The 16,084-nt window shown below is 42.6% G+C and overlaps 1 protein-coding gene across 7 annotated transcripts in view; it reads right to left on the bottom strand.

The window, feature by feature from the left end:
• Window positions 1-16,084, bottom strand: part of TRAPPC9 (trafficking protein particle complex subunit 9) — a 579,153-nt gene that overhangs the window by 528,549 nt on the left and 34,520 nt on the right. For all 7 annotated transcript variants that reach the window (XM_084848692.1, XM_084848698.1, XM_084848699.1 and 4 more), the window contains exons 7-9: window positions 14,869-14,994; window positions 11,265-11,481; window positions 5,247-5,390 (exon numbers count right to left, since the gene is read on the bottom strand). In XM_084848692.1, coding sequence (XP_084704818.1) covers window positions 5,247-5,390; window positions 11,265-11,481; window positions 14,869-14,994 — 487 coding nt within the window. The remainder of the gene's footprint in view (window positions 1-5,246; window positions 5,391-11,264; window positions 11,482-14,868; window positions 14,995-16,084) is intronic.

Below are 16,084 nucleotides of genomic sequence, written 5' to 3'. Positions count from 1 at the left end.
TATTTGCTTTTCAAATATTTCATCCTCATCTTCTCCTTGATTGGGTGGCCGGTAGTAGACTCCAACCACCAGGTTCCTTTTATTCTTTGCTCCATTTATTTTAACCCAGATGCTCTCGATGGGGCTATTAAGCTCCTCCTCCTGTATTTTTCACATATAGTGCAACCCCACTTCCCTTTCTGTTCCTCCTGTTTTTTGAACAAGTTATATCCTTCAATTGCTGTATTCCAGTCATGAGAGTCATCCCATCAAGTCTCAGTTACACCTATCAAGTGATAATTTCCCTCCTGTATTAAGAGTTCAAGTTCGTTCTGTTTGTTTCCCATACTCTGTGCATTAGTATACAGACATCGAAGACCATGTGCTTCATGGTCTGGCTTTCTTCCTACATGTTTGTGAAGACTATTATTGGGCACTATTAGAGCTGTTCTCTCCATTGCAGTGCATGAGCCTTTGTCCATTGTTACCCCCAACTTTATGTCTCCCTTCCCTGTAGGATTCAGTTTAAAGCTCTCATGATAAAGTTCTTCATGCTGTGGCCAAATACATTCTTCCCAGCCTTCATGATCTGCAACCCGTCCCTTGTCAACAGTCCATCTTCCAGGAAGTATAGCCCGTGGTCCCAGAATCCAAATCTCTCACATCAGCACCACCTTCGTAGCCAGTCATTCACCCAAAGTATTTTTCTTTCTCTTTCTGTCCCTCTTCTGACTACTGGAAGGATGGATGAGAAAACTATCTCGGCCCCAAAGTTCTTGAGTTTCCTTCCCAAAGCTTCAAAATCTGACATGATTTCTTCGTAGCTCTGCTTGGCGGTATCATTTGTTGCCACATCGCTGAGAAGAAAGGGATACCTGTCAGTGGGCTTTATGAGTGCAGGCAACCTTTCAGTCACGTCTCTAATCCATCCTCCCAGGAGACAGAATACCTGGAGAGTCCACGGGTCTTCGCAACATACTTGGGTTTTGATCCCACGCAGCAAGGAGTCTCCCACTACTGCTACTCTTCTCTTCTTGTAGTTGTAGGCCTTGGTTTCATCGCCTCCGCTTGGCTGACCTTCAGCCTCTTGCTCGCTCTTATCCGGGTTCCCCTGTAATTCTTCCTCTGCAGGCTGTCCTCCAGTCTCATCCTCAAGTACCTGGAAACAGTTCCCTAGTTCCACTGCCTCCACTGGTGCAGAGTGTCTTCTAGTTCTTCTGCTCCTAACTGTCACCATTTTCCAAGGAGTATCCTCTACTTCATTTTTCCTCACCTCAGCATTTCCCTCTTCTGCCTCAGCTTGCTGTTGCTCTTCTAGCTCCTCTACTTCGCTTTGTTGCTGTAGTTCCACCGTTCAGTCCAAGAACTCTTCGTGTTGTCTTATTCCCTGGAGGGTCGACAGAATCAACGGAAAGTGGTGTGTGAAGGTTGGATCCTCCATGCTGTGAGGTTCAGGGTGCGGAGATCGGGATGGAGGATCCGACCTCGGTCCCGGGAAATCAGGTTGTCTATCAACGAGAATGGCAAGCAATGTCCATGCGCTAGGTTCTGTAGCGTCATGAACCAGGGCTGCCTGGGCCACCAGGGGGCTATTAGGATGCAGTTTGTGGCTTCCTGTCTGATTTTGGAGATCACCCTCGTGAGTAGTGGGAATGGGGGGGAAAGATAGAATAGGCAGTCTGTCCATTCTAGGAAAAAGGCATCGCCTAGTGACCCGTGGCCAACTTTGGCTCTGAAGCAGAACTGTTCACAGGCTGTGTTCACTGGAGTAATGAAGAGATCGATCTCTGGTTGGCCTCACTGGTTGAAAATTAGTTGCAAAACTGTCTTGGCCAACTGCCATTCGTGGGAGCACTGAAGGAGGCGGCTGAGAGAGTCTGCCAACATGTTGTCTTGTCCTGCAATATGGAGAGCGGTCAACTGTTTGTCCTTGGCGATGACCCAGTTGTAAAGGTGTAGAGTGAGAGAGAGAGAAGACGGGAGGAGTGCGTTCTTCCCTGTTTGTTTAGGTACCAGAGAACTGTGGTGTTGTCTGTGAGGATCTCGATGTGTCGACGTCGGAGGTACGGTTCAAAGGTGCGGAGAGCCTTCCAAACTCCAAGAAATTTATGTGGTACAGTCTTTCTTTGGAGGACCAGGGACCCTGAACTTGCAGGGGGCCGCAATGTGCTCCCCAACTTAGAAGGGAGGCGTCTGTGGTCAGAACCCTAGGTGGAGGAGCGGGAAGGAAAGGCATCCCCTGAGTCAAGTGCCTGGAGTCCATCCTCCACTTCAGGCTGAGAGCAACCTCCTCTGGAACCAGGAGTGTGACAAAAAGGGGGTTGCGGGTCAGAATGAAGGTCCAAATGAACCAGTTTTGTAGTGGCCTCATCCGCAGTCAGGTACATTCCACGACCGATGCCGTCGCTGCCATTTGGCCAAGTAGGCATTGGATGTCACATGCCATGACCCGGCAAGCGGTGAATATTAAAATTGCTTGCGTGACGAGATTTGTGATACAGTTCGTTGGAAGGTACACCCGGCCCGTTCTGGAATCGAGGATGGCCCCTATGAACTGAACCATTCATGTGGGGGTCAAATGAGACTTTTCCTTGTTGATCCATAGTCCCAGTGCCCGAAGAAGGTTTAAGACGTCCAGAATAGCGAGCAATAAGCCTTCTTGAGAGAAGTCCACTAGTAGCCAATCGTTGAGATACGGGTAGATCTCCACTCCCTTGAGGCGGAGGTAGGGATGGGGGAGAATTCCGCCACAGACCCCAGTGAGGCCAGATTCCAAGAATCCGGCCCCGCTGGGGCCCATGGTGGAACGGAGCACTCACCTCCGCCTCCCCACAGAATCCGTCCGTGTCGGATCCATCTCTGTGTCGATCCTGCGGAGCCGGCCGCCAGCTTCGCATCGCTGGCGAAGGCGATATGGCCAGCGGCCACTGCTGTGCCATATCATTGTGCTAAGTCTCCGGATGCAAAGGGCATAGTGGGCGCCATTTGGGGCCATAAAACTGGTAGATTTGCCTAAATGCAGCCATTTTAGTCAATCAGCTCTTTTCTTGCAAGCCTGCTTCAATAGCAGTTGGCAGTGGTGGCAAGATTCAACCTTGTGGGTTTCTCCCAAGCAAATAAGACACAAAAAGTGGCCATCCGAAGAGGGTACCTTATTGCTACAAGCCATGCACCTTCTGAACGGAAGCTTTGGGGCCATACGCCAAAGGAGAAAAAATGCATCGCCGCTGAGGCGGACGATGCTCTCCACACTGTCGACAATTGACACTCCCTCTATATATATTTCTGTGCTCTCTCACTCTCTTGTTATAAGATAAAGAAGAAGAAGGAGGAGGAGGAGGAGGAGAAGGAGGAGGAGGAAGAGGAGGAGAAGGAGGAGGAGGAGGTGGTGGTGGTGGTAAAGGGAGAAAAGAGGTTTTAGATAAGATAAGATAAGATAAGATAAGATAAGATAAGATAAGATAAGAATGCACCATGACAGAATGTCGAAAAGTTCCCCATGAAGTAACGCTAAGGTGGTCAAAAAGGAACTGAGGAGAAGGCGGGAACCCATGCTATATATGCCACAGGCGGTGGGGGAGGGGTTCCTGCCAAAAAACTCTGCCACTTGGAAGTTTCCGGAACGACTCTCCGCGCAGGCACAGAGCCCATATATGTGATGCACAGAGACCACGAAGAAGTGCACAAGTTCAAAACATGATTCAAAAAACTGGGGCTAGAGCGGAAGACTGAGCTAGACATCTTAGTGCTTGGAAAACTAGAGGTGAGAAGCTAAAAGCTGGGATCTGGAACACAGAGCTGGAAACAGTTCCCTGAGGACAGCCCTACAGGGAACTGTTGTACCAGTAGGGGAGACTGAAGGTTTTTTTTTTTAAATAAAGTAGCAGGCTGATCTGCCTCTTCCTGGCTCCCCAATGAGACCCAATTCAGGACACACACTTTTACCAGCTTCCCCTCCTCCCAAGTAGGACTACTGCAATGGAGAACTCAAGAAGCTAAATGAGTGTTTTGTCACCAGCTCTGGGCTTCCAACCTGTCTGTGGAGGTGGGGAGCTCTAGCTGTTCCACAGAAGCTATGAGTTACTTGGAGTCCCTGTCTGTGCCAGGGTCTACCATAGTCCAACCCAATATCATCTGCAAACCCCTTCAAACCAGGGGTTCTTGTTCTGGTTTGCCAGCCAATTGCTATCAATGCACTTCATATGTCACAAACAATAGTTATATTGTTACTGTTTTTAACTATGGTGGAATGGCTGAACAGATCTTGCAAGTTTGATCGAGGCTAAATTCCTACAAACAGCAAACAATCCTTTACTCTAGAATAACAAACACATTAAAACTAGCCCAAGAATACAAATAAAGCTGCTATCAGTGACTTCACTTATGTTTCCAAGAAAGCATGTGTTTTGGGCTCCTCTACTTTTGGAGTTTAATTTCATGCCAGCCATGCAAAGCTATATCTTAATCCATCTCTGCACTGTGATTTTCCAGAAAGTTATTCTGCATTAGAAACTTGTATTCTTCATTATCTCATTCTTCACAACATCCACTATAAAAATGCATATACCAAGAAGAATACTTTATTTTGACAGAACTAGAAACAAACATTAATATAGCAAACCACCAATAAACCAAAACAAAGTTAAAAACAGAGGATAAAAACTGAAAAATAAACACTAAAGCCACAGTAGATAAAACAGTACAATACTAAAACAGTCCAGCATAAAACACTAGAAACTCCAAAAGTTTCTAACAGTCACTAAAACAATAAACTATGTTAAAATGTCTGAGCACATGAAATCATATTTCTCTGGAACTAAAGAACCGGTGTAAGGAAAACAGACTTAAGGAGGGCATTCCAAAGAGAGGGTACCACTATGGAGAAGGACCAATTTCTTGTGACCACCCACTTAACCTCAGTCGGTGGTGATAGTTGCAGGAGTACCTCCCCAGAAGAGAGGTTTGTACAGGAGTAGGCAGCCCTTGCAGTACCATTTCAGGCATAGTAAGTCAACACCAGCACTTTGAAGTGTGCTCAGCCACGCACAGGAAGTCAGCATAGCTGTTTTAAAACTGGCAAGACATGTCCAAGATTTAAATTATGGGGATTTTCAAAACCAGTGTGTGATAAGGCCAAGGGGGAGAAGCAGCGTGCCACTCAACCAGTGAATACCAAGAATCCCACTGGCCATGGCTAAAGTAGCACTTTGGATCCCATCCTTTAGTAACAACTCTATAAAATTGATATTATAAATTTTTTTAAATACCTTGATCAGAAAGAAAATCCAGCATGGTTTGTAAGAGAAAAGATAAGTGTCGGACAGAAAGCGCTGGATTTCCCATTCTTCTAGAGGCATACACTAATTCATGAAGCAAACGCATCTGCACAGCAGCCCAACCACGATGAGTTCCTTCAACAAAAAGTCAAAAATGTTTGCTGAATTAATAAATCCCAAAAGTGAACAGTAATCACTGTTCAACAATATGTCTTCTATAAGTCCATTTGATGGCGAATATTTAGTCCCTTTAATAGTTAATTTTACAAATCAGACAAATACTGCCTAATATGTTGGAGCTGCAGCATTCAGACAGTCACTAATTTGCTACACCCAATCCCCAAGACAGCCATCCTGTAAGGTAATGCCTCAAAAGAGGCCTGGGGGCAGCTCATCAGAGACAACCTCCCTCATGCCTCTCAAAAAGTCTTCAAGAGTTCTCCAATGCCAAGGTCCAATGATTACATAATAGTACTGCGCCTTGGAATAAGGAACTTCAATTTCATTGTGGCTAAAGCCCCCAGAAACCTCTGAACTACCCTGTACAGTACAGTACTGTACAATATTCTACACAATAAAGATCTTTTATTTTTTGCCATCTGGAAAAAATGAGATTTATATTTTTCATTTCATCAACTGAATGACACTGTAGCACAGGACACAAATCATAATAATCAGCCAGGTGTTTATTAATATTCTTCAGATTCGAGATACATTTTCTCTCAAATCCTTTCTAGTCATTCTCACTAAATTTAGCCATTCAAGTTACAGAGAAATCATTATCATCCTCTGAAAACAGGGCTTAAAAACCAATTCATGTTAGTCAAATCCTAAAAACAACAGGTTGGATCCAAACTTTGCCTTCCACAAATGGAAGGGGTTGTTCCATGCATGGAAGTTTTTGATTGAGCTGAGGGATCCCACTGGTGGATAGGAAGTAACTTTTGCAGATTCCACCCCCACCCACCCCCGCAGTCCCCATGGCACCTCCCACACTGTTCCAGAAAACCCCCCTATTCTGTTAGCAGAAGTGAACTGAATCTAGAAAGTGAAGCACTTGGCAAACTTCAGTGAGTTATAAACAGATAGGCTCCTGGCTAAGTACTCAGAAGTATGAAACAGCAGAGCCAATAAGGCCAGGCTTCCAACAGAACGAAACCACCACTACTACAGAACATATTGAGAATGCTTGTCTTTTGATACACAAGAAAGCCAGGGTAAAAGGAAACATACTCAGCTCCACCTGGCTGCTGGGCAACATTCTACCTCCTTGTGACCCCTGTTTGGACCCAAGGCTTTCTGATGCATCCAAATCTGTTAATTAGCTCTGTACCCTGGGTGACCCCTGCCATTGCACCTAACTGCTTTAAAAACAAGGGATATATTGATTCTTAGTTTACATGTTTTGTGTGTGACCCCCTACTAACAATATTCCAGCACCCCCAACCTTCCAAAGCAGATTTCTGGAGGATGCAAGAGTTTGCAGGGCAAAGGAAGAGTCAACAAAAATTGTCTACCCACACTTCCACCAGTGGGAGTATCCCCTGAGCATACTTCAGCTAAGGGGATGCTCCTGCAAATGGGAACAAAATTTGGATCAAACCCATTATGTAGAAATAGGCCTTATTAAAGTTTGAGTACCATACACAAATGCTTGCCTAAAATAAACATGAAAGGCAATATTCCTCAGATGTAAGAAGTCTTTATATATTACAATGTATTTTTAAAAATTATTCCAGCTTTATTCAAGGAGTTGATGTCATAGCTATAAGGGCTATTAGTATTACTTTCTTGAAACAATAATGAGTAGTTGGAAGTTATTATATACATCATTTTATTGTAAACATTCATATGCATTACTTTCAGAGGATATATTGTGGATCATAGCCCTTTATCAACATTCAGCACCACCAATTTAGACTGTATCCTCCACACCAAAACATTTCATGTGATTCTTGCTCAGGAGCGCCTGTATCTCTATCTATTATTATGAGGGATTTTAAAAGTAATGGTAACAAATGCTCTTAATATACACTGGGTTGCTGATTTTTTGCAATTTCATTTTGAATATATTCAAGAGTAAGCCTTTGAGTAAGCCCCTTCATGGATCACTGCCTTGTTGTGGCGAAGGGGCTTGCGTAACTCAGTGAAGCCATAAGCTATGCCGTGCAGGGCCACCCAAGACGGACAGGTCATGGCAGAGAGTTCTGACAAAATGTGGTCCACTGGAGAAGGAAATGGCAACCCACTCCAGTATTCTTGCCAAGAAAACCCCATGGAACGTATCACAAGGCTAAAAGATATGACGCCGGAAGATGAGCCCCTCAGGTCGGAAGGTGTCCAATATGCTACTGGGGAAGAGCAGAGGGTATTTCCAAGTAGCGCCAGAAAGAGTGAAGCGGCTGGGCCAAAGCCGAAAGGACACTCAGCTGTGGACGTGTCTGGTGGTGAAAAGAAAATCCGATGCTGTAAAGAACAATATTGTTTAGGAACCTGGAATGTCAGATCAATGAATCAAGGTAAGCTGGAGGTGGTCAAACATGAGATGGCAAGATTGAACATCGACATCTTGGGAATCAGCGAACTCAAATGGACAGGCATGGGCGAATTTAATTCAGGTGACCATCATATCTACTATTGTGGGCAAGAATCCCTTAGAAGAAATGGAGTAGCACTCATAGTCAACAAAAGGGTGGGAAAAGCAGTACTGGGGTACAATCTTAAAAATGATAGAATGATCTCAGTACGAATCCAAGGCAAACCATTCAACATCACAGTAATTCAAGTCTATGCCCCAACCACTGATGCCGAAGAAGCTGAGGTTGATGGGTTCTATGAAGACCTACAACACCTTCTAGAACTAACACCAAAAAAAGATGTCCTCTTCATCATAGGGGATTGGAATGCTAAAGGAGGAAGTCAAGAAATCACCGGGATAACAGGCAGGCATGGCCTTGGTGTACAAAATGAAGCAGGACAAAAGCTAATAGAGTTTTGCCAAGAGAACATGCTGACCATAGCAAACACTCTTTTCCAACAGCACAAGAGGCGACTCTACACATGGACGTCACCAGATGGTCAATATCGAAATCAGATTGATTATGTCCTTTGCAGCCAAAGATGGAGAAGCTCCATACAGTCAGTAAAAACAAGACCTGGAGCTGACTGTGGCTCAGATCATGAGCTGCTTCTTGCAAAATTTCAGCTTAAATTGAAGAACGTAGGGAAAACCACTAAACCATTCAGGTATGACCTAAATCATATCCCTGATGAATATACAGTGGAGGTGAGGAATAGATTTCAGGGATTAGACCTGATAGACAGAGTGCCTGAGGAACTATGGACGGAGGTCCGTAACATTGTTCAGGAGGCAGCAACTCAATCCCTCCCAAAGAAAAAGAAATGCAAGAAAGCCAAGTGGCTGTCTGATGAGGCTTTACAAGTAGCTCACGAAAGAAGGGAAGCGAAAAGCAAGGGAGAAAGGGGAAGATATACCCAACTGAATGCAGAGTTCCAGAGAATAGCAAGGAGAGACAAGAAGGCCTTCTTAAATGAACAATGCAAAGAAATCGAGGAAAACAACAGAATGGGAAAGACTAGAGATCTCTTCAAGAAAATTGGAGATCTCAAGGGAACGTTTTGTGCAAAGACGGGCATGATCAAGGACAAAGAAGGCAGGGACCTAACAGAAGCAGATGAGATTAAGAAGAGGTGGCAAGAATACACAGAAGAACTATACAGGAAAGATCTGAATGTCCCTGATAGCCATGATAGTGCGGTCACTGAACTTGAGCTGGACATCCTAGAGAGTGAAGTCAAGTGGGCCTTAGGAAGCATTAGTAACAACAAAGCTAGCGGAGATGACAGTATTCCAGCCGAGCTATTTAAAATCCTAAAAGATGATGCTGTTAAAGTGCTGCATTCAATATGCCAACAAATCTGGAACACTCAACAGTGGCCACAAGACTGGAAAAGGTCAGTTTACATTCCAATTCCAAAGAAGGGCAACGCCAAAGAGTGTTCAAACTACCGCACAATTGCGCTCATTTCACATGCCAGCAAGGTGATGCTCAAAATCCTACAAGCTAGGCTTCAGCAGTATGCGAACCGAGAACTACCGGAAGTACAAGCTGGGTTTAGAAGAGGCAGAGGAACTAGAGATCAAATCGTCAACATTCGCTGCATCATGGAGAAAGCAAGAGAATTCCCGAAAAACGTCTATTTCTGCTTCATTGACTACGCTAAAGCCTTTGATTGTGTGGATCACAACAAACTGTGGCAAATTCTTAAAGTGATGGGAGTACCAGACCACCTTACCTGTCTCCTGAGAAACCTGTACGAGGGTCAAGAAGCAACAGTAAGAACCAGACATGGAACAACCGATTGGTTCAAAATTGGGAAAGGAGTACGACAAGGCTGCATATTGTCACCCTGCTTATTTAACTTATATGCAGAGTACATCATGAGAAATGCCGGGCTGGATGAATCACAGGTCGGAATTAAGATTGCTGGGAGTATTATCAACAACCTCCGATATGCAGATGATACCACCCTAATGGCAGAAAGCGAAGAGGATCTCAAGAGCCTCTTGTTGAGGGTGAAAGAGGAGAGTGCAAAAGCTGGTTTGAAACTCAACATTAAAAAAACGAAGATCATGGCATCTGGCCCCATCACTTCCTGGCATATAGAAGGGGAAGAAATGGAAGCAGTGACAGATTTTACTTTCTTGGGCTCCAAGATCACCGCAGATGGTGACTGTAGCCATGAAATTAAAAGACGCTTGCTCCTTGGGAGGAAAGCTATGGCCAACCTAGACAGCATAGTAAGAAGCAGAGACATCACCTTGCCGACAAAGGTCCGTCTAATCAAAGCTATGGTTTTCCCAGTAGTAATGTATGGCTGTGAGAGCTGGACTATAAGGAAGGCTGAGCGCCGAAGAATTGATGCTTTCGAACTGTGGTGCTGGAGAAGACTCTTACGAGTCCCCTGGACTGCAAGGAGGTCAGATCAGTCCATCCTAAAGGAAATCAACCCTGAGTGCTCATTGGAAGGACAGATAATGAAGCTGAAGCTCCAATATTTTGGCCACCTAATGCGAAGAGAAAACTCCCTGGAAAAGACCCTGATGCTGGGAAAGACTGAAGGCCAAAGGAGAAGGGGACGGCAGAGGATAAGATGGCTAGATAGCATCACGGATGCAATGAATATGAACTTGAGCACGCTCCGGGAGAGAGCGCAGGACAGGAAGGCCTGGCGTGCTATGGTCCATGGGGTCACGAAGAGTCGGACACGACTGAACGACTGAACAACAACAAAGCCTTTGAACCTTGCTGTGAATCTTGCCACCTCCACTTAAACTTTTTTGCTCTCCACCCCTTATGAAACCTGAAAAGGCAGTCCTAACCCTTGCTAATATTCTCTCTAACACAAGGCAAACTATTTCAATTAAATATCTTGAAACTGACAGACAATCAGGTGCTACATAAGGTGTATTACAATTGGCATAGAGAAAGCCACCATTCCACCTGTCCAAAAAAACTGCCTTCCAGTTTACCTTCAATTGTCTGGCTTTGCCTCATGACTATATAAATCCATAGGTTAGTATCCAACTGTGCCCCAGTGCTAGCACTAATGACATTGTGCTAGCATAAACTAACGCTTGTGCAACATAGCTAGTGCTTGCTAGGCAATGAAAAAATGTGCCAATTTGCCAATGAAATCTGGTGGTACGGCACCAAAATGTGGCAGCAAATCACCACTTTTTTCCATTGCGCTGGGAAGCACTAGTTACATTGCACAAGAGTTGGTTTACGCTACTGCAACATCATTAGTGCTAGCACTGGGACACAGCTCAATATTACCCATGAAGCTGAATGGTCTACCTCCCATTCAAGTCCTGATCTTTAATCTACTGACTTCTCTACACCCATTTACTAGACTCCACAAAAACCAAAAATGATGGGGGGTTTGAGGTGGTAGTGGTGTTTTATTCTTTCTTTTAATCTGTACCTTTGCTGAAATCCTTAGGATCTAAAGACAGACTGTAACCAGGAAGGGTTTCCAGAAGAAGTTTATAGCAGGCTCTCCAGCCAGGCTCTGTTATGCTAGGTGCCACACACTGCATTGCTGCCACACGCTTGAAAAAAGCTGATTTGCGATGAAATCCAATACGCTCATAAAGCTCAGAAAGAATGCTGTAACGCTGAATTTTTTCTTCTTCAGAAAGCTGAAAAGTTAATCAAAAAGAAAATTAGGCATTTTAACAAGCAAATGTTTCATTAAAAATTTGTTCGCATATCATACATGAAAGCACGGAGACAGTTATACAGTTTCAGAGACAAGAAAAATATGGAATGGGTCAAAACCTCACAAGTGTACAGGATGACATCTAAAGAGAAAGGCAAGTAACGACACTTGGCCAGCCATGTAATGTGACAAGATGACCCAGTGATACATGTATGCTGGAGACAAGTTTCCACTGCTGATATTCATGCTGCAGCTTAGCTCTTTGTTGAATCATGGCCATCAAGGGCAAACCAAATAAATCCTTGACTACAGAACCGATATATGTTTCCCATAGCCTGCATTAATAGGTTTTGATTTTCTCTGCTGCCTACATGTTTGTTTCTTAGCATGTTGTTATGATGTTTTTAACTTCTTAGGCTAGTCACCTTCATTGGTTCAAGTACTGAACTGGAAGACAGGATATAATAATACATAAATAATCAATGATATGGGTGATATTTATGTGAAGTCTATATAAAATATTGCAAGCACAGCTCTGAAAAACTAAAAAAATAAAGACTGGCTAGATCCCAACATATGGGGGTGGGGGGGGAGAACAGAATACTGTCATGTATCCAACATATTTTTAAAAAGCTGGGTTACTTAAGTATTTGATACAAACCCTTGTGGAAACACATAAAGAGAGCTTTAATTCAGCACAGAAAAAGTATCTGTATATTAAAATGTGTAACATAGCTGTATTCTTATGGCACTGTAAACTGAGCTTGGTGCTATGGCCTATGGCCAGAATCCAAAGAATTATTAAACTAGTTCCATACATCTGAGGTGCTTCAGAATTGAGTTTCTTGAATGGCAGCCCACATGCCACATGGCAACCTGCTTATGAAATTGAGGTAAGTTGCAAAAGCAGTCAAGTGAATGGCACCAGGTTCAGGTGTTCTAAGAAAATAAAAAGTCAACAATTCTACTGGGCTAGCAGATCTCGAAGTAGACATGTATTTATTTTTATTTGTTCCCCAATACAGAATCTAACCAGCTATTTCAATGCAGGACTATATGGTACTTTAAGAACTAAAATTTCAATGTTGTTGAGTATTGGGTGACAAATAAAATATTCCATTTCTAGATGGAACCGAAATAATGTTTTAGCTAGACAAAAGATTGACAGCTAGATAACGTGTAAGCCACAATAGAAAAGTTATAGAAATTGGAGATTCCCATGAGATTCAGGAGGGGAAGCCTAATGACATTTTGGTTTTCTACACATCTAAGAATTCAGGCACCATCAATTGTGCAGCAGATAGTTCTTGCTGAGAACCCAACTTGGGTGACGAGCAATGAGGGGGGCACCAAATAATACAACTAACCCAAAATACCAATTCTGTTTCAGTTTTATCAAATCCCATCAGGACTCATTATTTCTGTTGTTTGACTGGAATATTTAAAGAGAGAAGAAAACCCACAAAGGAAAATAAACCTGCAAGAGAAAAGTATTTTGTTTGGATAACTCAAGGGTCTGTTAGGCAATATTTTACATCAACAGTATTCCAGACACCGCAAACCAGTTCTTACAGTGCAACACTGCTGACCCCTAGTGAACATTATACAACATGAACATAATGAAAGTCTGCTACAATTGGTGACATATACCCAAACATTCCAAAAAAAGTTTTCATTTGAGGAAAAGAAAATGACTGCAACACAACACCTGCGATGCCAAATATTCAGAAAGAAAAGACAATTGGTAGGTGGAGTTCTATTCAAAATTCATCCAAGGAAAACCATCTAATGATAACACTTGATTGATCATATTCATATTCAATAAATACTATACATTGATTTTATAAAGTCTTAGGAAATATTCACTTTTGTCTTTTCTGCAAGTTCAGTCACTTCTATCCCAAGAGCTCAGTTTCAGCTATCTTACAGAAACCTTACTGATTACACCACTAATCTGTGCATTCACAACCCAACCTGTTTTATAAACACTTTTGAAATGAGTTAAATAGTTGCCATTAAAAAAAAGAAATCAAATTGGGATACATAATATCAAGTCAACAAATTCAACAGACACTTTACAGATACATGTAACAACTTATATAACCTCACATTAAAAGCAAACAACTGCATACATCTCTACAGTAAACATGAAAATGCTCATACGTAACAGAAACCATAAACTGGACTTCTTCAGTGGTCTAATAATAGAACAATCACAATTTCTCACACTTAGGAAAAAATAGAATTTTGCCTCTCAGCCAGATCTGCTAAATAAAGTAAAAACAGTAGTGTCACCAGTTAAAAATATCACAAGTATCATAGAGTAAGACCATTAAATTTTGTCAGTATTGAGAGAACTGGTAAGCTGGCTGATTTTTACTCAGTTTGATATCAGGCTTTTCAGGAGAACATAAAACAGTATCCAATAAGAGACAAGCACTAATGTAAATTACACTGCACTAGCATAAGGAACCTCTACAGCAATGCCAGTAGCATTTGTTGGCTCAATGGGTTTTCCAGGGAATCCCATCACACCAGCTAACACCATTGTCGTTGCATTAGAGGTCCCCTACACTAATGCAACATAATTTACATCAGTGCTCCTGTCTTACTGGATACTGCCCATAATCTTTATACTCAAGCATCTCCATTCTAAAGACCTTTTCATTGGATTTTTGCTGTAACAGGTGACAGTGTTTAAGATACAGGGTTATAGAAGCCATTGGTTATGAAGCCAGGAACAAGCATCCTCCTCCAGGATGAAATGGAGGAGGAGGATTATGTATGCCGCCTTGAGTTCCTTGGAGGAAAAAAGGCGAGATATAAATGTAATAAATAAATAAATAAAGCATCCAGGCTGAGTGCTCCTCAGTTTGCACACTGCTCTGACACAGGGAGGTTGGACTCAATGGTCTTATAGGCCCCTTCCAACTCTACTATTCTATGATTCTATGACACTTTGTTTCTGCCTTGTATTAAGCCAGAGTCCCCCGTTACATCCAAACCAGGTAAACTCTGGCTTAAGCGCTGAAGCAGCATATCAAGCGCTGAAGCAGCATATGAGGGGAGGAGAGGGGTGAGGGAAGTATGTTTGACCCCAACATTTGTTCCCAGCTTCATAAACCCATAAATCTAGATGAAAAAAAATGTAATGGCTCTGAGATTAGGAGTCTGCACCTAAGCTTAGGTTTCTGTACCTCAGGTTAGGGTTCCTCAGAGGCATCTGACTGGCCATGATGTAAAAACAGGATGCTGGATTAGATACGCCATTGGTCTAATCCAGCAGGTTTTTTCTCACTTTTTTAAAAAAAAGTTCAAACGTTGACAGGTAAATTGTTTCTTACTTTAAAACAAGGAGCGCACTCACCTGACGAAGGTTAATATAAACAGCATTCTGAAGGAATTCAGAAGCTTCCATGCTTCGTTTCTGTATTGCCAGTACTCTCACTGCCTTCACACAGGCTTCCAACTCGATCACACCAGCATTCTTGTACTACAAAATAAGAACACAGAGGAACAACAGAATATAAATATAATAATCAATTAATTAAAATAGTTTTCCCAATCAATTTCAAAAGTGTAGGACTTTGTCTAAAAATGCGAAGAATAACAGGAAGAAATTATGTTCCATTCCAAAGACAAAATGAACTTCAGTTTGAATCCCTAACACAATGGGTGGGATCAGAGAACCATGAGCAAAATCTACTCACAAGATCTTTCCATTTTCTCTTTGCACAATAGCCCCTTGCATTCCAGAAAAGTCACCCTTTGTGTAAGGATATCAACTATATAAGTCTTACATTCTGTAGCACTCATCACTGAAAAATATATGTACAGAATATTTTATTCCAAGCTCCACATTAGCGTAATGCCTTTATTATGCCAACCAAAAGAACACAAAAAATGTGCAAGCTTTTGAGATCTCCAGATCTCTTCATCAGGCAAGATGTTACAAAAAGCAATGGGGGGAGCGGGGGAGAGAAAGAAAAAAAAAGACTGACTTAATGTTGGAAGTCATGACCACAATCTTGAGATGGAATGGGGGACAAAGGGTCTGCAGACTTACAAACAGGTGATGTGATTGTTTCAAGTTTCACCTGGAGCTGCCCATTCGGCTGCTGGGATGAAGGAAGCCTGATATGTTTGATTTGCCATTTTTATGAATTCATTCATTTATTACAATCACAGACCAGCAAAATCAGTATGAAACATATAAAACAGTTAAAACTAGTACACTAACAAAGTACAATTTATGAGAAGATTCCTTCTCTCAAGAAAATGACATCATTTTTTCCCTAGTTTGCATTGAAATCATAAAAAACTGGCAACCCTTCCAGTGACCCAAGATGACACATCCCTTAAACAGATTGGTATCAATGTGATGGACCTACTTCCTGGGAAGGCTGTTAATAGTGGGGAAATTAGCTTTTCTCTACATTCCCTATAGAAGTTACAATATAATAGAACATGTTCGACCAATTCTGTTACTCCAACACCACAGAAACATATCCGTTCACTAACCAGGATCTTACTAAATCATCCATTTAATAGTTCCAATGGCAGCACATTAAAGCGGGCAAGAG

Source organism: Heloderma suspectum, chromosome 4 (assembly GCF_057233095.1).
Source record: "Heloderma suspectum isolate Gila_16-S chromosome 4, 16-S_ref, whole genome shotgun sequence".
NCBI classification, from domain to species: domain Eukaryota; kingdom Metazoa; phylum Chordata; class Lepidosauria; order Squamata; family Helodermatidae; genus Heloderma; species Heloderma suspectum.
Note: the sequence above shows the minus strand (reverse complement) of the source record. Positions and strands in the feature narration are given on the sequence as shown.